Consider the following 21,825-nt stretch of genomic DNA (forward strand, 5'->3'; position numbering starts at 1 on the left):
TGACCCTATGCCAAAAGGGGCGGGTACCTGTCACCGTAAGGGGCGGGACATGTCACCGGAAGGGGCGGGGCACCTGTCAATCAATCATTTTTTTGACAGGAGGTCCGTCTTATCAACTACTGAAGTGAAACTGAAATTATTTGCATGAATTTTAAACTTCAGTCAGAAAAGTTTATACTAAAAAATTAAGATTTATAATATTTATATTAAGTTGAATTACGTTACAATTATTTATTTTGATTAAACATATTTTTATAAGCACTTTATACCACAAAATGAATGCATTTCCGCCACACTACACTTCCTTTGCATGTATTTATGGTTTCATTTTGTAATGTACATCTAACTATAAAGGTTGCACAATTTGCAGTGTCAATATTTTTGACGAATTACAATTGTATACCACAAAACTATTTGCTTTCTGCCATACCCACTTCTTTTGCATGTTTTAAATTATTCTTTATTAATAATAAGAATAATAAGAAGAAAAAGACGAATTACATTTTTATGGTTTCATTTTGTATTGTACATCTCAGTATGAAGATTACAAAGTTTGGAGAGTTGCATCTCAGAGTGCTTTGTCTTCTGACGCAATATCTGAAATATAAACAGTTATATTTCATAAATTCGGACTTTCCCAGAATTAGAGCTGTCAGATTTTCCTAATGCAATCTGGCGCATCACAGTTGGAAAAACCCATGCCCAGCCCAGTCCGAGGCTTATAAAAATGGAGCTGGCTGCATGAAGACATGATGTGACTGAACTGAGCAAACCAAAGGTAAGAGACTGACTACACTCACCTCTATATTAATGCAAATCTAATGTCTATGTGCAGGGATCACACTTCTCTTTGAGTGTACGATAAGTTGCTAAAGATACAAGCATTTTCTAAGGATTGTCCAAATATGTTTATGTGTTCAGCTCTAATCATGAAGCTCATTCTTGCTGTGCTGGTGGTGTTTTTGGTGGTTGGGACCCAGGCGCAGTGGTACCGCTTCCCAGAAGAAGCCTATCAAGGTCACTTATTTTTCCTTTAATAATTCCATTTAACTTGAGACATGCACTAAGTTGAGTCAAACTGTAGGCATATTTGAACCATTTTCACCATGTCTCAGGTGGGAAGGACATGTGGCGAGCCTACCAGGATATGAAGAAGGCCAACACGAAGGACTCAGACAAGTATTTCCATGCACGTGGGAACTCTCATGCTGCAAGTAGAGGCCCGGGAGGCAGATGGGCATCCAGAGTCATCAGGCACGTACAAAATCATACTAACTGTGGCAGATTTGATTACTCGATTCCTGATAAGCACTTAGATATTTGTCTCTCACCCTACAATAAAACAGCAGCATTTTAAAAGGGGTGTTTAAATGATTTTGGGGAATTTTGAATCATGATATGTTTATGATGTGTGCAGTGATGGAAGAGAGGCTCTGCAGGCTCTCAGTCGCCACGGCAACTCTGATTCTGCAGCTGACCAGGAGGCCAATCGCTGGGGGCGTAACGGTGGAGACCCCAACCGCTTCAGGCCTAAGGGCCTTTCCAAAGAGTACTGAAAACAGAAAAGCTCTCAAATCATCAGTGCCTCCAGGATCTTTTTTTTCTATTATTTTTTTTCTTTCTAAAATTGCTCGGTTAAATTTTGCATGACAAATATAAAACTAACACTCTCTTTTAACATCTTGACAATTATCATTCATTAAAACTGCATTTATGACAACAAAAATGTAATCTTTAATGTCACATTGATTTGACTGTTTTGAGCATCATTTAGTCAATGTAACATGTTTAATCACGTCTGATTAAAGAATGCAACTTATTCATGTGTATGTCTATTTTCATTGTTGTTTTGTTTTTTTATTTACATTTAACAGTAATATGTATGACATAAATACAAATTTGTCTTCAAAAATGGTAGACACACACACACACACACACACACACACACACAGCCATGAGAGCTGAACACTTCATATGTCACTTCAACTAAGCTCGTTCCACCATAACACGGGCAACAATTCTCATTCAGAAAGCATACAGTCAATTTACTTGCCAAAGACAACAAGTTATGTGGGAAAAAAAGTAATTCCTGAAGCAATAATTACAAAAACAACAAAAACAAAACATCAGCAACATGTAGGCCTATAATAAAGCGTTAAAAAAAACATCAAAAACATGTAGTAGCCTACAATGATGTATGTGCAGTATTGGAGTCCAAAATGTGCCAGGAGGCCTTTTTGTGTAGTTTGTTCTCCCCGTGTTGACTTTGGTTTCCTTTGACAATCCAAAGACATACAGGACAGGTGAATTGGAAACTGTAAGTTTGCCTGTTAGGTGTGAGTGTGAATATGAATGTGTGTGTGTCATCCCTGTGATGGACCGCCATCTAGGCGCGTCGTTAGAGCCCCGGATGTTTTTTTTATAGCCCCGGATCTCAAAAAATTGAATTTATTGATAATTATTATTATTTTTTAATAATTTTGTATTTATTTAAAAAAATTTACCGGGTCTTTTAATCTATCCTTCGGAATCAATCATGTATTAAAGACGATTAAAATGTGTTCAAGCAGATCAAAGTTACTATGGTTACTATGGTTACAGCATGCTTGTATTTAGAGTGCGCCAGAGCCATTAGGCTTGTTTGAGATGAGCAAAATCTGCGCAGAATCGATCACCGGTGATCAGCGCGAGATGCATGCCGGTTAGAAATGTGTCCGAGTGCGGTCGTTTATAATAGGCTTGTTCGACTTGAACCGGCGCTGCACAGACCGATCGGTGAATGACATCAAAGTACCGCGAGAGCGAATAGAAAGTAGACGGCTCCTTATGCTTTTGAATTGCTCTCGCGGTACTTTGATGTCATTCACCGATCGGTCTGTGCAGCGCCGGTTCAAGTCGAACAAGCCTTTTGATTTCGCAGGTGTCAGATGATGATCCACTACGAGAAGAGAGATCTGTCCGGCTTGCCTGCGCTTTTTTCACTCCTCCTCTCACTGCAGCCGCCTACTCTCGACTACATTTCAGGCGAGGCAAGGCGCATCTCAAACAAGCCTATATAGAGAGAAAGTTTTTTTTTTTTTTTTTTTTTTTTTTTTTTTTAAATCAAACTTTATTGACAAAGTTCCATTTACAATACAAAGTGGCATGAAGTTTCAGTAGTAGCCTAGTCCTTGAAACAGAACGGTGCAACAAATAAAAGACAATACAAAAATAGTGTATCTTTTAACAATCATAAGGAACATTGTAAGAAAACATTCTAAGGAAACATTTTAGGGGCTAGGGCTTGTTCAGCAAGTCATATTTATCAATTAAATTATCAAGTTTAATTGCATATTTGCATTTCATTCTCTTTAAAGCTTTAGTAAAAGAAATAAACTCATTGTGAAAAACAGAAAACTTAGGATTAATCGACCTGTATTTACATTTATGTATGTAAAATTTACTAAGAATCAGGACATTGTTAATCAAAAAATCTAAATCATTGTTTTGTAAGATAATACCATAAATAATATCATTCTGAGTAAAGGGATCTAGGGGGATATTAGAATGGAGCCAGTCATGAATGTCAGTCCACAAAGCACCTATGAAAGGGCATTGGAAGAATAAGTGTTCTGTGGTTTCTATATCTTTACAAAAAACACAACTATTTGTGTCAAAGCCAAATCTCAGATGTAGAAATTCATTTGAAGGATATATACCATTTAGAATTTTAAAATGCATTTCTTTAGATTTTGGAGAGATGGGGAATTTAAGATATTTGGTTCTTAGAGAGTATATAATGTCCTTTGAAAAGAAGTTAGCTATGGAGTTTCGGAAAGAAAACATTGGATAGGAGATTTCATTAAAAAGACTTCTGATTATTTTATTGGGGAATTTGGTGGATGCAAAGTCACAACCGCCCATTAAAAGACGTGGAAGACAGGGAGTGACAGTCACAGAGTTTAAAAGGTTTCCCTTAATTAGGCCCAGAATAGTGGCAGGAATTGCTTTAGTTATAGAATGGAATAATTTTGGGCAAATATTCAAGTTGTATTTCAAACAAAAATTATCATGGGACATTATACAACCTTCTCCATCAATAAAGTTAATCACAGACCAGATGTCTCTATCCATTAATTCCTTATTGTAAATTGATTTGTTTTTAATCAGGATGTATCTGTTGTTCCAAATTGGTGTACTGTGTGGGGTGAAATTATGACTGTACAACATTTTCCAATATAAAAGCACTTGCTGGTGAAAAAGGGATAGCTTAATAGGCAATTTTTGAATGGTGAAGTCACATCTTAATAACATATCAATACCACCTAATTTCTTAAAAATTTCTCTAGGAATATGAAACCAAAAATTTTCATTACTTAAAAAGGACTTTAACCAGTTTATTTTCAAGGTTCCATTTATGAAATCAAAATCTATGGCTTGTAAACCTCCATATTTATATTCTTTGGTCATTACAGCTTTTTTAATATAATGGGTTTTTCTTTTCCAAATATAAGCAAAATTAATTTGGTTAATCTTTTTCACGGCTCTGCTAGAAATAGCTAAAGAATATGCAGGATAAATACACCTCGAGATACTTTCCATCTTAGTCAAAAAAACTCGGCCCAGTAAACTGATATCTCTTAACATCCAGGAATTAAGTTTAGCTTGGCAATTCTTCAATACCTCATTTATATTCTTGCTTTCTCTTACAGTGACATCTTTGGAAATATGTATACCTAAATATTTGACAACTGTCCTTATGGGAATGTTGTATGCATTTGTTAATACACAATGATGGATTGGCATTAGTTCACATTTGTTCAGGTTGAGTTTGAGTCCTGAGGCTTTGGAAAAAATATCAATGGTTTTTATTATCTTTGGGACCTCTGTTAAATGTTTCATAAAAACAGTCGTATCGTCCGCTAATTGGCTTATGATTATGGGTTTACCCAACACATTTAAAGGAGCAATATTCGAGGTTTTGACAAAAATAGATAGCATCTCAGTGGCAATAATAAACAGAAAAGGAGATATTGGGCATCCTTGTTTGATTCCCCGTTTGATAGAGAACCTCGGCGTAGTACCCCCTGGTAATGAGACCGAGCTGTTTGCATTATCATATAAAGATTCAATGATGTTACAAAATTTGTCCCCGAATCTAAAATATTTAAGGCATTGGAAAATGAAAGGATGTTCAATCGAATCGAAAGCCTTGTAAAAATCAAGAAAAAGAATAAATCCATCGTCTTCTATTAAGTGACTATAATCTAAAAAGCGAATGTTGTTGTGAATCGATCTATTTTTCATAAAGCCAGATTGAGAGTCACTAATAATTTTGTCTAAATTGGATTTTAATCTGTTAGTATAAACATGCGTAATAATTTTATAATCAGTGTTCAGTAAAGTAATAGGTCTAAGATTATCTAAAATTTTGGGGTCTTTGCCAGGTTTTGGGATTAGAGTGATTACTCCTTGCTTCATTGTGGGAGGAAAAAATAGATTATCAATCGCCTCTTTTAACATTAAAATAAAGTCTTCTTTAAGCAAGTCCCAGAAATGACGGTAAAAGTTGGATGTTAGACCATCACAACCCGGGGATTTGTTCAAAGAAAGGCATTCCACGGCTTTTTCGAGTTCATGAGCAGTGACATCAGAATCACACAACCTTGCAAAGTCCTCATCTATATGGGGAATATAATTTTCAATATGTTTGAAAAAATGGTCAGAGTCATTCTTAGAAAACATAGTGGAGTACAGCTTACTATAAAAGGAGACAATTTCATCAGCAATGTTTACTGGGTCAGAGCATAACTGATTATTAATCAATAAAGTTTTAATTGAGTTCCTCTCCTGTCTTCTTTTTTCTAAGCGGCAAAAATATGACGTGCTCTTCTCACCATCCTCCATCCATTTGGCCCTAGATCTAACATAGGCCCCTTCCGCCTTTATGAGAAAAACTTCATCAAGTTTGTTTTGCAAGGTTGATAAATTCTGCTTATCCCCGTCAGATAGTGATGCTTTCAGACAATAGTTGTTAATTTCTTTAATCAAATTTAGCTCAGTTTCTCATACTTTTATTGAAGGATTTGCCAAACTGAATAGAAAATTCCCGAATTTTACATTTTAAAAACTCCCATCTCGAAACGTATGAGGTTAAGGAACATTCAGATTTAGTTTCTGCAATTAAACATTTTATGCCATCACAGTATGTTTTATTATTCAGTAACCTAGAGTTGAATTTCCAATAGCCTTTGTTTCTATAGTTGAGTCCAGGTGGTGAGAAAATAATTTTTAAAACAGAATGATCCGTAAGGGGAGCGGCTGATGAGAAACAGCTAGTGACCATCTGCAACATAGTAGCAGAAATTAGCCAAAAGTCAATTCTGGACTTTGTCACATCGTTCGGTTTGAACCAGGAGTACTGTTTGGTGTCAGGGTATTTAAGACGCCATGGATCTAATAAGTTGTGAGTACTACAGAAGTTAGATAGAATAGGGTTTTGAGAATTGCACTTACCCCTGGGAGGGTATCTATCCAGATATTCATTAAAAACCATATTAAAATCCCCCCCCATAATTATATTGGCAGATGGATAAGTGTAGGCTACCTAAATTTTTTAATAACCTCTGAGGCCTCCAAGATCAATTGTTTGTTATGTGTGAGATTATTATACCCATAGATGTTGACTAAAATTATGTACTGTTCATCAAATTTAAGAACGCAGATTAGCCATCTACCGATGTTGCTGCATTTAGATGCTATTAAATTGCCAAATAAAATAAATAATAAAATAAATATATAAATAAATATACATAGAAAAGCAAAAAAACGAAAATAAATAATTATTTATACATTTATTTCCTTATTTATGTATATATTTATTTTTTCATATTTATTTATTTATTCTTTTATTTATTTATACATTTATTCATTTATTTATTTATACATTTATTTATTTTTACATTTATTTATTTCTACATTTATGTATTTCTACATTTATTTATTTCTTCATTTATTTCTTCCTACATTTCTTCCTGCGTAGGGTAATGAGGAGGGGGTGGTTTACCTCAGACATAGCAATCGAGCTCAGAGTAAGCGAAGGCGAAGGGTTGAGGCCACAGTGACACCCTGTGGCGAAATACAATAAGTATAGCTCACTGATGTTGATGCGGTCTGTGACTGCGAGGTATATAAATCCTAAATCTTACTGTGTGACATGGATAGGCTACTCTTTATTCCGGACATGGCCGTAGAACATCGTTTGTCTGGATTTGTAAAATGTCCTGGGCAGGTCCGGCTGCAGGATGAAATGACTGAGGGGCATGTGAAATTGTTAAGGGGGCTTAACTTTATACCATCAATGAACAATACACACTGATAACTTGCTTAGTAAAAAAGATAAGCCAGCGTCGTTTATTATGCATATAGTAACCCTTTCACGCTTAATTTTAATATTCTAACTGACTCCCATAGTGAGTTTTTTCAAGGCAACTGTTATTTTAGAACGTTCCCCCAGAGCCCGTCTACGGAGAGCCTGTCCACTCCCTATTAAGCCCTATTGTACCGAATTTTGGTTGTAGTACCACCAGAGTTCCACTGGGGGCGCTCGCCATGAGTGCAAAATGAATGGGAGTCAATGGGGCTAGACGGCTAAATGTGTCTCTTTCACCCGATTGCCGTTGAGAAATCTCAGATCTGATTGTAGATTTTGCAAGTTCAACATGGGTTTTAGGTCGAAAGTTGAATGAACGAGTACTTATGTCGTTTTGATTTCTTACAGGTTGAGTTGTTGTTGCCCATAACACGCTAGCATTCTGCTAATGACGTCAGCATTCTGACGTCATTGACACTTTGAAAGACTTTTTTAAAGCAAATAAGTGACTCTAAAAAATCTAACACCCAGCAATGTGTAATTTCTTTGCATCTCCTTTCGAATACAACATTCAAATTACTAGACAAAAAATTATATCCTGAGAAAAGTGGATTTTGAGGGGTATACCGCCATTGACCTCCATTCATTCTGCACTCGTCCTGTGAGCGCCCTCATATGGAATCAGAGTGGAACTGCAACCAGTTCAGAAGCCGGAAGTGTACTGAGAGTGAAACTTCTCGCCATATTAGACATTCTCGAGGGTTCAAGATGGCGCCTTAGTAAGACGAAGTTTCCAGAGCTCCTGACCAAACTTTACTGTTTTAGAAAAGCCAGTTGTATCTTTTTACTTTTGCTACATCAGTTATCTATACATCAAATTACACGAGCTGCAAACATGCCAAAGTTTGAAAAACGTAAAGAACGATTAGATGCTGATATTGTCGACGTTCGTATGGATGTCCACGATTATGTTTCTCCTGATGGAAAAGAGACAGATCTTTACGCGACCCCGCTCCCTGTCACTCCAAGCAAGCCACCTGTCAATAAGAAAGGTAAACCCTCAAATCCAGATGAGCAGGCTGATTCTGCCGTTATTTCCACACTCTCCTCAATAGCCGCGTTTCCACTGTCGGGCCAGGGCCGGGCCAGGGCTTTAAACGGGCCGTGCCGGGCTAATAGCCTCAGGCCAATAGCACCGGGCATGCGTTTCTGTCGGGCCAGAAGCTCCACAGCGCTTCACTAAAACACGCCCGTAACACGCCTCTCTGAGACAACGTCACACTAACCCATCATTTCACCAACAAATGGAAGTTTTATAAGAAAACTAATCAGAAATCACTGGAAACAGCGTTGAAAACAAACACGATAAAAGCGGCCGTTTGCTAGCTTTTTTTTTGTTTGTTTGTTTAGCAGCTACTTGAATATTTAAAACCCAAGCATCGATGTTTTACCACAGGTTTACAATAAAAAGTGATACATTGATCATAATGAATTAATTTATGTAAAAATGGCACATTAGTCACTCAGAAATAAATTACCGTTAGGTCTATTTCACAAAAGAAAGAGGACACACTTACTTTTTCAGTCGCGTCTGTTTCTTTATCTGGTAACTTAGTTACAGGACATATTTACATCACATTTAGAAAAAATGATAATTTCTACAAATATATGCCATACGACCGAGGAGCTTTAGCACTCTCTCGACTCCCATACAGATATTTTCAGTCAGAGAAACAGAGGAAGCTCCCGAAAAAAGAAAGTTACTTTATTTTTTGATAGTCCGGTTTAAAGAGACGAGACGTATAGGCTATGACAGATAAAATAAAAACATGACTGTGATAGCCTTTAAGATTGGTCTGATTTCTTCAAGCGTTCGCTATGTTTTTTTTTTTACTATGCGTATCTTCAAGCGTTTACTATGTTTACTATGGTAACGGCTAGCGCGCATCGTCTTTTGCATCACAAACAGAAGGCATTCAAACATGAACGCGATTTAAATTATTTTATTTTTAAGTCTTAAATGCTGACAGAATCATCCGGCGCTGCCGTCTCCCAACGGTAAACTCCTCCTCTGTTGGTAACCACTCCTCTAGCCCGAGCTGGCCCGCTTTGGCCCAAGGTATTCGACGGGCCAGAAATCCTGGCCGTTGGCCCCGAGTAAGCCCCGATCAAGCCCCGGAAGTGACAGTGGAAACGCGACTGGCCCTGGCACGCACTAGCACGGCCCGGCCCTGGCCCGACAGTGGAAACGCGGCTATTGATCAATACTCGGTCTGACGCACTTGAAGGGATGATTAGCGCCAATGCCCTCAAGATAGAAGGGCTGAAGAAAACGGTCGATTTTGTTTGAGCCGAAGTACAAGATCTAAAGAAGAATGTGAAAGATGTAGATACCAGGCTTAAAGCACAAGAACGTCTCACGGACACCTGTGAAACACGCATTTCTGATCTAGAGAGATACTCTCGCAGGTGGAACTTGAGATTGTTTGGGGTGTCTGAAAATTACAAGGAAGATATCAGATCCGAGGTAATTCGCATCTGCGGCGAGACTTACCCCGAGACCAAGAGCAAGTACCCTGACGTCGTTGACACTGTGCATCGGCTGGGGAGGAGAGGCGACAACAAGAGACCTCGCGCCATCATCATGCAGTTTACCTCACGGGTTGTCCGCGATGCCTTATGGAGAGCTGCCAAGAAGTCCCAGTTTCTTAAAGATAACAGCTTGCACCAAAGAGTATAGAAGCCCAAGAGGCGAAACTCTGTTGTGTTATGGGTAACAGTCTGTAGATGGCGCTGCGGAGGCGAATCCGCCATTATGGACTGAAAGCTGCTGGAATCGTTAGCGCCAGTCAATGGCAAAATCCATTTTAGTAGGTGTTATTAGTTCATGTGTGCACTTGCTGGATTGCACATCTTTTTTGTACCTTTCCGCCTGTAATAGGACATTCATAGTTTTTTTTTCTTGCCATTGAAACGTTTACAGTGTAAAATATTAACTGTCTTTAGAAATGTTCATTTATAAAAAAAATTCCAAATCATATATATGGTGATGTTTACTAATTTCAAAATCAACATTTGAATAACTATCTTATTACTTATATCTAATTACTGTGTATCTGCCTATAGACAAGCGAGCATATATTATTTCATGAATTTCTGTTAGTCATATAACAAGGAAAATGCATAATAGAACATAAATATTAATAGATTAAAGTTTTGCAGTAATTTTATAATTGTATCTTTGCAAACCGTAAGTGGTAGGCTAATGAAGCCGATTCGGTGGGGATACCCTTACTAAAAAGTACTAAGGAATCTTATAGTATTTTGGGACAAAATAAATGTTTTTTATTATTATTGTTTTCATATTTATAGTATTTTGGGACAAAATATTATAGTAATCTTATAGGAATACTATAGTAATTTGGGACATACTACATAAGTACGAGAAGACTACTATTGCAGCTTAAAAATATTATAGAGAGGCTATACAGAACATCACAGCAGCAGGCTATGTTATGTTCTGTAATACCTCTATAATATCCTAGAGCCGCTATAGTATTTCTATAGTAGTCTTATAGTACTTCTATAGTAATATTTTGTCCCAAAATACTATTTTCCTAACCAACACATATACGTATATTTTCTGTCATTTAACGTCATTTAACGTCGGTCATCCTCATTAATGTATTTTAAATTGTTTTCATATTTAGATATGACGGCCAGAAAAAATTAAGCTATGTTAAGTTTTTGTTATTTTAAGTTTTTCAGTGCCATTGACTCCCTTTATTTTTCGGCGTTTTCCTTCAGTTTTCAGTCCATAATGGCGGCCGCGCCGTCAAGTCATGGGAGCAACTGTTGCTATGGGGCGTTCTATTGAGTTTCGCCTCTTGTGCTTCTATACTCTTTGCTTGCACTTCGCAGAGGATCTGACTTCAGCAGACCGGGAAAGACGGAAGACTTTATGGCCGCGAGTAAAAGACGCGAGGGATGCTGGAAAAACTGCCTATTACATCGGAGCGCGCGCGTTTATTGAAGGGGTGGAGATTACTTTGTGAATTTCCATCAGTGTTTCGTGTGATAACTGTTTTCTGAAAAGGTGACTGTTATTAACTGTCACTTTGGCATTTGAGTTTACGTCCTATTACAGCTGGACCTTTCAATTTGGTCGTTTTAAATGGTCACATAAGCTCTGCTCTTTTCAAATTTCTTCTCATTAGTCAATTTTGACTTTTTGCCTTTGTTCTGATTCTTGTTAATAACTGTTCTCTGTTGTTCATTTATTAATGTCGATATCGTTCATTTCTCTTAATGCCAGGGGATTAAGAAACAATGTGAAACGCAAAGCCCTTTTTTTGTTTATTAAAAACCACGGATCAGATTTTAGTTTTTTTCAAGAAACCCATTCCACGCAGGATGATGCTAAATTTTGGCACTTCCGGCTTCTGAACTGGTTGCAGTTCCACTCTGATTTCATATGAGGGCGCTCACAGGACGAGTGCAGAATGAATGGAGGTCTATGGCGCTATACCAATAAAAATCCACTTTTCTCAGGATATAATTTTTTGTCTAGTAATTTGAATGTTGTATTCGAAAGGAGATGCAAATAAATTACACATTGCTGGGTGTTAGATTTTTTTGAGTCACTTATTTGCTTTAAAAAGTGTTTTAAAGTGTCAATGACGTCATACACATGTACGACCAGAGATACTGCTTAACGGCAATCCTTCACTCACTCTGGTGCGTTCGCGCTCTGCACTTTCTTTTCACTCGAGGCATCGACAACACAGCTCACACAGGTAAACACACGTGCTAGAAGAGTGTTTGTTTTGTTTGTTTCTGGTCCCGATGCGGATGACACGATGCCATCAAGCGGTATCTTTGGTCGTAATCAGTCCTTCACTGACCAATCAGCGTTCATTAGCAAAATGCTAGCGTGTTATGGGCAACAACAACTCAACCTGTAAGAAATCAAAAGGACATAAGTACTCGTTCGTTCAACTTTCGACCTAAAACCCATGTTGAACTTGGAAAATCTACAATCAGATCTGAGATTTCTCAACGGCAATCGGGTGAAAGAGACAAATTTAGCTGTCTAGCCCCATTGACTCCCATTCATTTTGCACTCATGGCGATCGCCCCCAGTGGAACTCTGGTGGTACTACAACCAAAATTCGGTACATAGAGCCTATAGGGAGTGGGTAGGCTCTCCGTAGACGGGCTCTGGGTAAACCACCCCCTCCTCATTACCCTACGCAGGAAGAAATGTAGGAAGAAATAAATGAAGAAATAAATAAATGTAGAAATACATAAATGTAGAAATAAATAAATGTAAAAAGAAATAAATGTATAAATAAATAAATGTATAAATGAATAAATGTATAAATAAATTAAAGAATAAATAAATAAATATGGAAAAAAATAAATATATACATAAATAAGGAAATAAATGTATAAATAATTATTTATTTTCGTTTTTTTGCTTTTCTATGTATATTTATATAATTATTATTTTATTTTTATTTTTTTACATTTATTTGTATATTTATTTATGTATTTATTTATTTTTAATATTGGCAGCTTTGGCATTCCATAGTAACGAACTTTATTATGAACAATGCACAGGACAATATGTACAGAGAACACTACAAATACTGTGCAACCTGCACAACAAAAAATGACATGTACAGACCAGAGGATAATAACATATGAATTAATATATAGAAGGGGGAAATTAAAAATTACACAGTTCCTTCAGGAGATGAAATGTTCTTGTAGCCTTCATATTTTTGAAACGCAGGCTAGTGAGAGATTTCCTGTTGGTCATGATGACGTCTAAAGTCTCCGCCAAAGGATGTAGTCCCTTTTAGCAACTTGTTAGCAACCACCGTTTTTAAAACACAATAAAGTAAAAAAAAAATCACAAGCAGGTTATAACTGGTGTGTTTTATGTCATAGATCAAAACGTGAAAATATTTAGAGGCTTTGTTAACCACAGACCTTATTTCAGCCGATTTAGCAAAAACCCATTCAAAAAACCATAGACTTTAGGGCGAGGGAACCGGAAGTGCTAAAATGCTAACTCACTTCCGCGTTTTAGCCTACAAAGTGACGTCATAACTTCGGCACTCTATGGACTACAACATTCACTGTTTTGGTAGTGACATGAAAATGCAGGACACTTTTTTTTTTTTTTAGATAAAGTTTCATGATTAAAAAAAAAATATAAAATAAATATTTATATATATTAAAACAAGAATGGATTTTTTTTTTTCAATATCATTTTCACAAGTTGAAATTTAGGGGTTAGGGTTTGGGATAGCCACCTCCTAATTGAAAGTAGCCCATAAATGATTATTTTATATATATAAAGCTTACTGATATCTTAAATATTATTGTGGGTTTCAATAGATAATTGAAGGATCTTATAGTAAACATCTAAGATTTTAATAATTAAATGCTTTTCAAATGTGTTTTTTGGATGAGGAACAGCAGTTTGCACCAATTCTGTAGAATGGCCCATATAATAATGGTGTGGAAAATATTTTAATGTAAACAATTACATGGTGACATTTTTATTCATTTTTAAAACAATAAAATTATTATTAAGGCCTTATTTAACAGAATAATTGAGTATTAATTGTCATCATGTCCGTCAGTGAACGTTACAAAGGGGACTTAATGCGGACGTCGTTGGAATGTCCGACAGCGAACGTTACAAAGGGGACCAAATGCGGACGTCGTTAGAATGTCCGAAAGCGAACGTTACAAAGCGGACCTAATGTGGACGTCCTCCGAACGTCCGTTTGGGAACGTTGCTAAGAGGACCTAATGCGGACCCTGAGGGGACGTTCGAAACGTCCGGGGGACGTCCCTTGTTTGCTGGGTGCAACAAACTGAAGCTCCTCTTCTATAATATATACGTTGTGCGTCGAGTCAGGGGTTAGTCTTCCACCGTAAATCGATGTGTATGGTCGGTCGTCTGGCTGAAGCTAGTTATTTTAGATTATAAAGTTATAAATATGGGTATTTTCCTTACACAAACACATGGCTTCACTTCAGAAGGCCTTTATTAACCCCCTGGAGTAAAAGTGGAGCACTTTTATCATGCATGGGAGCACTTTTTTTGGCTTCAAATTTTCTCTAGCCATTCACTGCCATTATAAAGCTTGGAAGAGCCAGGACATTTTTTAATATAACTCTGATTGTGTTCGTCTGAAAGAATAATGTCATATACACCTAGGATGGCTTGAGGGTGAATAAATCAGGGGCTAATTTTCCTTTTTTGGTGAACTATCCCTTTAAAGACATACATCATTCTTATGAAAATACCTAAGATATCACTATCATTTGTTTGTCTTCATGTTTCTTCAGTCAAATGTCTCTATTTGCATGTTATTATATCCATATTGGCATTTCCTGAAACGCCGTAAGTGAATCATTCTATGAATCTCACTTGTGGACTTTCTGCGCGAGGTATGAATCAGTGTGTACTGGGCTTCCAGTATGAATGAAACAGAATTGACATGAGAATGTTTAGCGCTCCATATCGCTATCATCTCCCCATTTTGGGTAAAAATAGAAAAATAATACTAAAGTACTTTGTAACGTAGTTACTTGAGTAGTTTTTAAGCAAACTATTTACTCTTACTTGAGTCATATTATTTTTCAGTACTTCTACTTGTACTCAAGTAAATTATTACTTAAGTAGCAATACTTTTACTTAAGTACAATTATTTAGTACTCTTTCCACCACTGTTTATTAGATACTAGTGCCTGTTAAAAAGACACTAGTACTTATTCATTAGATTCTAGTGCCTATTAAATTGGTACTAGTACTTATTCATTAGATACTAGTACTTATTCATTAGTTACTAGTATTTATTATTAGATACTAGTACTTATTCATTAAATACTAGTACTTATTCATTAGATGCTAGTACTTATTTATTAGATACTAGTATTTATTCCAAATGTTACTAGTAAGATTTTTAATTGAACTCTCCAGTGGCCGTTCTGACTAGTCATAACACGACGAGTAAAAAAGCAGTTGTGTACTGTAAAATAAGAATAGTTACTAGTAACAATTACAAAAGATACTAGTGTCTAATAAATAAGTAGTATATATTGAATAAGTACTAGTATCTATTTAATAGGTACTAGTATTTAATGACTTAGTACTAGTATTTATTGAATAAATACTAGTATAGTAATAGATACTAGTATCTAAAAAATCTGTTAATGCCTGTTAAAAAGACACTAGTACTTATTCATTAGATTCTAGTGCCTATTAAATTGGTACTAGTACTTATTCATTAGTTACTAGTATTTATTATTAGATACTAGTACTTATTCATTAAATACTAGTACTTATTCATTAGATGCTACTACTTATTTTGATAAGTAGTAACTATTATAACTATTATTATTACTAGTAACTATTATTTTGTTACTAGTAACAAATTTTTAATTTCTATGGGGATCTGTCATTCAGATATCAACTATTCAGTTCTGACTAGTATGTATTCCAACTGCGACTAGTACGTATTTATTAGATACTAGTAGTTATTAATTAGGTACTAGTACTTATTTTTTAAATACTAGTTCCTATTACTAGATATTTATTCAATAAATACTACTACTAAGTCATTAGATACTTATTCATTAGATACTAGTACTTATTCATTAGATACTAGTACTTATTCATTAGATACTACCTATTAATTAGATACTTGTTCTTATTATTTAGCTACTAGTACTTATTCAATAGATACTAGTACCTATTTATTAGATACTAGTATTTATTCCAAATGTTACTAGTAAGATTTTTAATTGAACTCTCCAGTGGCCGTTCTGACTAGTCATAACACGACGAGTAAAAAAGCAGTTGTGTACTGTAAAATAAGAATAGTTACTAGTAACAATTACAAAAGATACTAGTGTCTAATAAATAAGTAGTATATATTGAATAAGTACTAGTATCTATTTAATAGGTACTAGTATTTAATGACTTAGTACTAGTATTTATTGAATAAATACTAGTATAGTAATAGATACTAGTATCTAAAAAATAAGTACTAGTAATGAATAACTACTATTATCTAATATATATGTACTAGTCACAATTGGAATACACACTAGTCAGAACTGAATAACTGATATCTGAATGGCAGATGCCCATAGAAGTCAATGGCAAAAATAATAATTTGTTACTAGTAACAAAAGAATAGTTATTATGGCAATAATGAATAAGTGCTAGTATATAATAAATACATACTAGTACCAATTTAATAGGCACTAGAATTTAATGAATAAGTACTAGTAACTAATGAATAAGCACTAGTATCTAATAAATAAGTACTGGTACCAATATAATAGGCACTAGAATCGAATGAATAGCTACTAGTATCTTTTAAAAAGGTACTAGTATCTAACGAATAGGCACTAGTACCTAAAGAATAAGTACTAGTACTTAATGGATTAGATACTAGTATCTAAAAAATAAGTAGTAGCATGAAAATAGAGACTAGTAGGTTTTAAGGATTAAATGTTAAAACGGCTTGCCATAATATTTATGGTATTTTTCCCCCTTATGAAATGATTCAAAACAGATCATTGACTACCTTAATTTCAGTTTTGCTTTTGTATGGAATTTTGCTGTTTACACTCCCAAATATTAAAACAGTTTGTTCTTTTCAGAGTAAGCACTCATCCCAATACATGGAAATTCCAGATGCCTGCAGTCAGATGTAGCCAACACAAGCAAACCATTGTGTTTGCAACTTTCCATAATATATGATTTCACTTTTATTAGATACATTGGCAAAATAATTTTGACTTTCAGTTTTATTGAAAGTTTGAAGTTTTAGTGCAACAGTACATCAGACAAGAGCATCAAACAACATAGAATGACATATTAAATATGAAGCATTTCATGTGTTCATAAAGTCTAACTTTTCTTAAGCATTTAAGAACTAAAACACTTTTATCCCTCCTTCATTATGAGTTAAAACTTGGGAATATGTTACCAAATGAAATAAAATTAACACAAAATGTAAGTTCTTTTATAATAGTCGTGAAGGGCTGGTTTAAAAGAAACCAGAATTGTACTATTTGTTAGTAATGAAATATATTCATGGTGGATTCGTGTACAGACAGTGTGCTTGAGTGACCAGCTGGAGGCGCTCCAACTTAAACAACCAGTGACGTGAATGAGACACATTAGTGGGGAAAGACGAGTGGCAGAGAGATTTTGGGAATGTATGTATTGCAAAATATTTTGGGTTGACTTTTCAAATTTTGTTAAAAGATATATGTCTGTAAACTTTTGTATAAGCCAAAAAATTGTGTTTTTTGGTGACTCTATGAAAGTAGACCCTTATCATTTTAAATTTATTCTCAACATTACTTTTTCTTGCCAAATTTTATATTCACAAGTGTAAGTTTTCAAAGAAAACTCCTTCCTTTTTCATTTTTAAACTCTGCTGCTTGTAAGACTCTACGTTGGTGTCAATCATTTAAGCTAGCTTAATATTCTTTATGTTTATGTAATGTAACCCTCTTTTTCTGTGTATTGTTTATATGTTCATTTATTGCTCATTTATGGTTGTTTTGTATTTGTTATTGCATGATAATAATAAAATAAATAAAAAAAATATTGGGTCGTGAGGAGGCTGGAGTCTTGCAGCGTCTCGGGTCATAGGCAGGAAAACACCCTGGACAGGTGGTGGTCCATCACATGGATGACACACACACACACACACACACATACACACACACATTCATATTCACACTCACACCTACAGGCAAACTTACAGTTTCCAATTCACCTGTCCTGTATGTCTTTGGATTGTCAAAGGAAACCAAAGTCAACACGGGGAGAACAAACTACACAAAAAGGCCTCCTGGCACATTTTGGACTACATGTTTTTGATGTTTTTTTAATGCTTTATTATAGACCTACATGTTGCTGATGTTTTGTTTTTGTTGTTTTTGTAATTATTGCTTCAGGAATTATTATTTTTTTTCCCACATAACTTCTTGTCTTTGGCAAATAAATTGACTGTATGCTTTCTGAATGAGAATTGTTGCCCGTGTTATGGTGGAACGAGCTTAGTTGAAGTGACATATGAAGTTCAGCTCTCATGGCTGTGTGTGTGTGTGTGTGTGTGTGTCTACCATTTTTGAGGACAAATTTGTATTTATGTCATATGCATTACTGCTAAATGCAAATAAAAAAACAAAACAACAATGAAAATAGACATACACATGAATAAGTTGCATTCTTTAATCAGACGTGATTAAACATGTTACATTGACTAAATGATGCTCAAAACAGTCAAATCAATGCGACATTAAAGATTACATTTTTGTTGTCATAAATGCAGTTTTAATGAATGATAATCGTCAAGATGTTAAAAGAGAGTGTTAGTTTTATATTTGTCATGCAAAATTTAACCAAGCAATTTTAGAAAAAAAAAAAATTAGAAAAAAAAAGATCCTGGAGGCACTGATGATTTGAGAGCTTTTCTGTTTTCAGTACTTCTTGGGAAGGCCGTTGGGCCTGTAGCGGTTGGGGTCTCCACCGTTACGCCCCCAGTGATTGGCCTCCTGGTCAGCTGCAGAATCAGAGTTGCCGTGGCGACTGAGACCCTGCAGAGCCTCTCTTCCATCACTGCACACATCATTAACATATCATGATTCAAAATTCCCCAAAATCAAAAGAGAGAGGGAGAAATATCTAAGTGTTTATCAGGAGTCGAGTAATCAAATCTGCCACAGTTAGTATGATTTTGTACGTGCCTGATGACTCTGGATGCCCATCTGCCTCCCGGGCCTCTGTTTGCAGCATCATGGTTCCCACGTGCATGGAAATACTTGTCTGAGTCCTTCCAGTTGGCCTGCCTCATATCCCTGTAGGCTCGCCACATGTCCCTCCCACCTACGAGACACAGTGAAAATGGTTCAAATATGCCTACAGTTTGACTCAACTTAGTGCTATTAAAGGAAAAATAAGTGACCTTGAACGGCTTCTCCTGGGAAGCGGTACCACTGCGCCTGGGTCCCAACCACCAAAAACAGTACCAGCACAGCAAGAATGAGCTTCATGATTAGAGCTGAACACATAAACATATTTGGACAATCCTTAGAAAATGCTTTTATCCTTAGCAACTTATCGTACACTCAAAGAGAAGTGTGATCCCTGCACATAGACATTAGATTTGCATTAATATAGAGGTGAGTGTAGACAGTCTCTTACCTTTGGTTTGCTCAGTTCAGTCACATCATGTCTTCATGCAGCCAGCTCCATTTTTATAAGCCTCGGACTGGGCTGGGCATGGATTTTCCCAACTGTGATGCGCCAGATTGCATTAGGAAAATCGGGCAGCTCTAATTCTGGGAAAGTCAGAATTTATGAAATATAACTGTTTATATTTCAGATATTGCGTCAGAAGACAAAGCATTCTGAGATGCAACTCTCCAAACTTTGTCATCTTCATACTGAGATGTACAATACAAAATGAAACCATAAAAATGTAATTTGTCTTCTTCTTATTATTCTTATTATTAATAAAGAATAATTTAAAAGATGCAAAAGAAGTGTGTATGGCAGAAAGCAAATAGTTTTGTGGTATACAATTGTAATTCGTCAAAAATATTGACACTGCAAATTGTGCAACCTTTATAGTTAGATGTACATTACAAAATGAAACCATAATTAAATACATGCAAAGGAAGTGTAGTGTGGCGGAAATGCATTCGTTTTGTGGTATAAAGTGCTTATAAAAATGTTTAATCAAAATAAATAATTGTAACGTAATTCAACTTAATATAAATATTATAAATCTTAATTTTTTAGTATAAACTTTTCTGACTGAAGTTTAAAATTCATGCAAATAATTTCAGTTTCACTTCTTTACTGTTGTCTCTTCCAGCTCTCATGGCTGTTGAAACATCTTTATAAAGGACATTCCGGGAGAAGGAAATTCCAGATGTCTGCACATGTAAATATGTGTGTGTGTGTGTACCTGTTTTTCTATCCCGGTGGGGACTTCAACCTGAATGCACACAGACTCATGGGGACTCGTGCCACAGTGGGGACCTAAATAGAGGTCCCCATGGGTAAACAAGCTTATAAATCATACAGAATGAGTTTATTTGGAAATGTAAAAATGCAGAAAGTTTTCTGTGATGGGTAGGTTTAGAGGTAGGGTTAGTGTAAGGAGATAGAATATACAGTTTGTACAGTATAAAAACCATTACGTCTATGGAGAGTCCCCACAAAGATAGTAAACCAGACATGTGTGTGTGACTGTGTGTGTGTGTGTGTGTGTGTGTGTGTGTGTGTGTGTGTGTGTGTGTGTGTGTGTGTGTGTGTGTGTGTGTGTGTGTGTGTGTGTGTGTGTGTGTGTGTGTGTGTGTGTGTGTGTGTGTGTGTGTGTGTGTGTGATTTTTACATTTTGAAAGCAAAAGCATTGAAATCTTCATTATACCTGTAACTGATAAAGTTGACCCCCACACAGAAAAGTGGGCTATGACCTTATAAGATTGTTTTGTCAGATAATAAATCAATTATTAGCTAAACAACAAATTCAGACTCTTAACTCACAAGCGTACAACAGCTCACATGTTTAGTTTACAGTTACCAAAACAGAAATGAAAATGACAATGCATGACAAAGAATATTGTACAAAAGAGTTATTTAAAAAAACAAGAACTATCCCTAACAAGAACTATCATTCTAACCAAAAACTAATTTTCAAACATTTTCTAAAATGTATCAGATTTTATTAATTATTTACACTAGCCTACTAAAATTTGGGGTCGGTCATAATAATATTAATTTTTTTTTTAAAGTGTCTTATGCTCACTAAGGCTGCATTTATTTGATCAACAATACAGTAAAACAGCAATATTGTGCAGCGATTATTATCATTTAAAATAACTATTTTCTATTTGAATGCATTTGAAAATGTAATTTATTCCTGTGATGCAAATTTGAATTTTCAGCATCATTACTCCAGTCTTCAGTGTCACATGATCCTTCAGAAATCATTCTTAAATGATATGATTTGCTGCTCAAGAAACATTTCTTATTATTATTATCAATGCTGAAAACAGTTGTGCAGCTTAATATTTTATTGGAAACCATGATAAAAAATAAATAAAAATCAGGATTCTTTGATGAATAGAAAGTTTAAAACAACAGCGTTTATAAAATCATTTGTAACATTATAAATGTTTATACTGTTACTTTTGACCTTTTTTTGTTTTTTTTCTTAAAAAAAAAAGAAAAAAAAAAGAGTTTGAGTGAATTGATAAAATTGGTAAATCCAAATACAGAGTTGTATAGTTAATATATACTTTAACCAACCAATACTTTAATCTGCTATTCCCTGCTGCATGTGCATGGCCTTAAAAGTAAGACACTAACCTGTCTGTAAGAATGAGCGTAAAAATAGATTGCATATATAATC

At 35.4% G+C, this 21,825-nt stretch overlaps 2 protein-coding genes across 2 annotated transcripts; one reads left to right on the plus strand and one right to left on the minus strand.

Moving 5' to 3' along the window:
• The first annotated feature begins 506 nt into the window (after positions 1 to 506).
• Positions 507 to 1,828, plus strand: LOC311288222 (serum amyloid A-5 protein-like). Its single transcript, XM_084405515.1, has 4 exons — positions 507 to 778; positions 922 to 1,017; positions 1,116 to 1,254; positions 1,418 to 1,828. The coding sequence occupies exons 2-4, from the start codon at positions 930 to 932 to the stop codon at positions 1,554 to 1,556; spliced, it is 366 nt and encodes a 121-aa protein (XP_084261641.1). The 5' UTR covers positions 507 to 778; positions 922 to 929; the 3' UTR covers positions 1,557 to 1,828.
• A 16,779-nt stretch (positions 1,829 to 18,607) lies between these two features.
• On the minus strand, positions 18,608 to 19,485 carry LOC311288220 (serum amyloid A-5 protein-like). The gene is made up of 3 exons (XM_084405512.1): positions 19,369 to 19,485; positions 19,151 to 19,289; positions 18,608 to 19,022 (listed from the first exon to the last, which is right to left on the minus strand). Exons 1-3 carry the CDS (start codon positions 19,478 to 19,480, stop codon positions 18,884 to 18,886), a joined length of 390 nt encoding a protein of 129 aa, XP_084261638.1. The 5' UTR covers positions 19,481 to 19,485; the 3' UTR covers positions 18,608 to 18,883.
• Positions 19,486 to 21,825: the final 2,340 nt, after the last annotated feature.

This window comes from Rutilus rutilus, assembly GCF_951802725.1.
Source record: "Rutilus rutilus genome assembly, chromosome: 3".
Taxonomy (NCBI): domain Eukaryota; kingdom Metazoa; phylum Chordata; class Actinopteri; order Cypriniformes; family Leuciscidae; genus Rutilus; species Rutilus rutilus.

Excerpts from the sequence above, each read along its gene's own strand:
- LOC311288220 (XM_084405512.1), bottom strand. The coding sequence starts at position 19,480 with ATGTTTATGTGTTCAGCTCTAATCATGAAGCTCATTCTTGCTGTGCTG. Across the intron at positions 19,290-19,368 it reads CCCAGGAGAAGCCGTTCAAG|GTGGGAGGGACATGTGGCGA; the intron begins GTCACTTATTTT and ends TGTGTCTCGTAG. Across the intron at positions 19,023-19,150 it reads TGGGCATCCAGAGTCATCAG|TGATGGAAGAGAGGCTCTGC; the intron begins GCACGTACAAAA and ends TGATGTGTGCAG.
- LOC311288222 (XM_084405515.1), top strand. The coding sequence starts at position 930 with ATGAAGCTCATTCTTGCTGTGCTGGTGGTGTTTTTGGTGGTTGGGACC. Across the intron at positions 1,018-1,115 it reads CCCAGAAGAAGCCTATCAAG|GTGGGAAGGACATGTGGCGA; the intron begins GTCACTTATTTT and ends ACCATGTCTCAG. Across the intron at positions 1,255-1,417 it reads TGGGCATCCAGAGTCATCAG|TGATGGAAGAGAGGCTCTGC; the intron begins GCACGTACAAAA and ends TGATGTGTGCAG.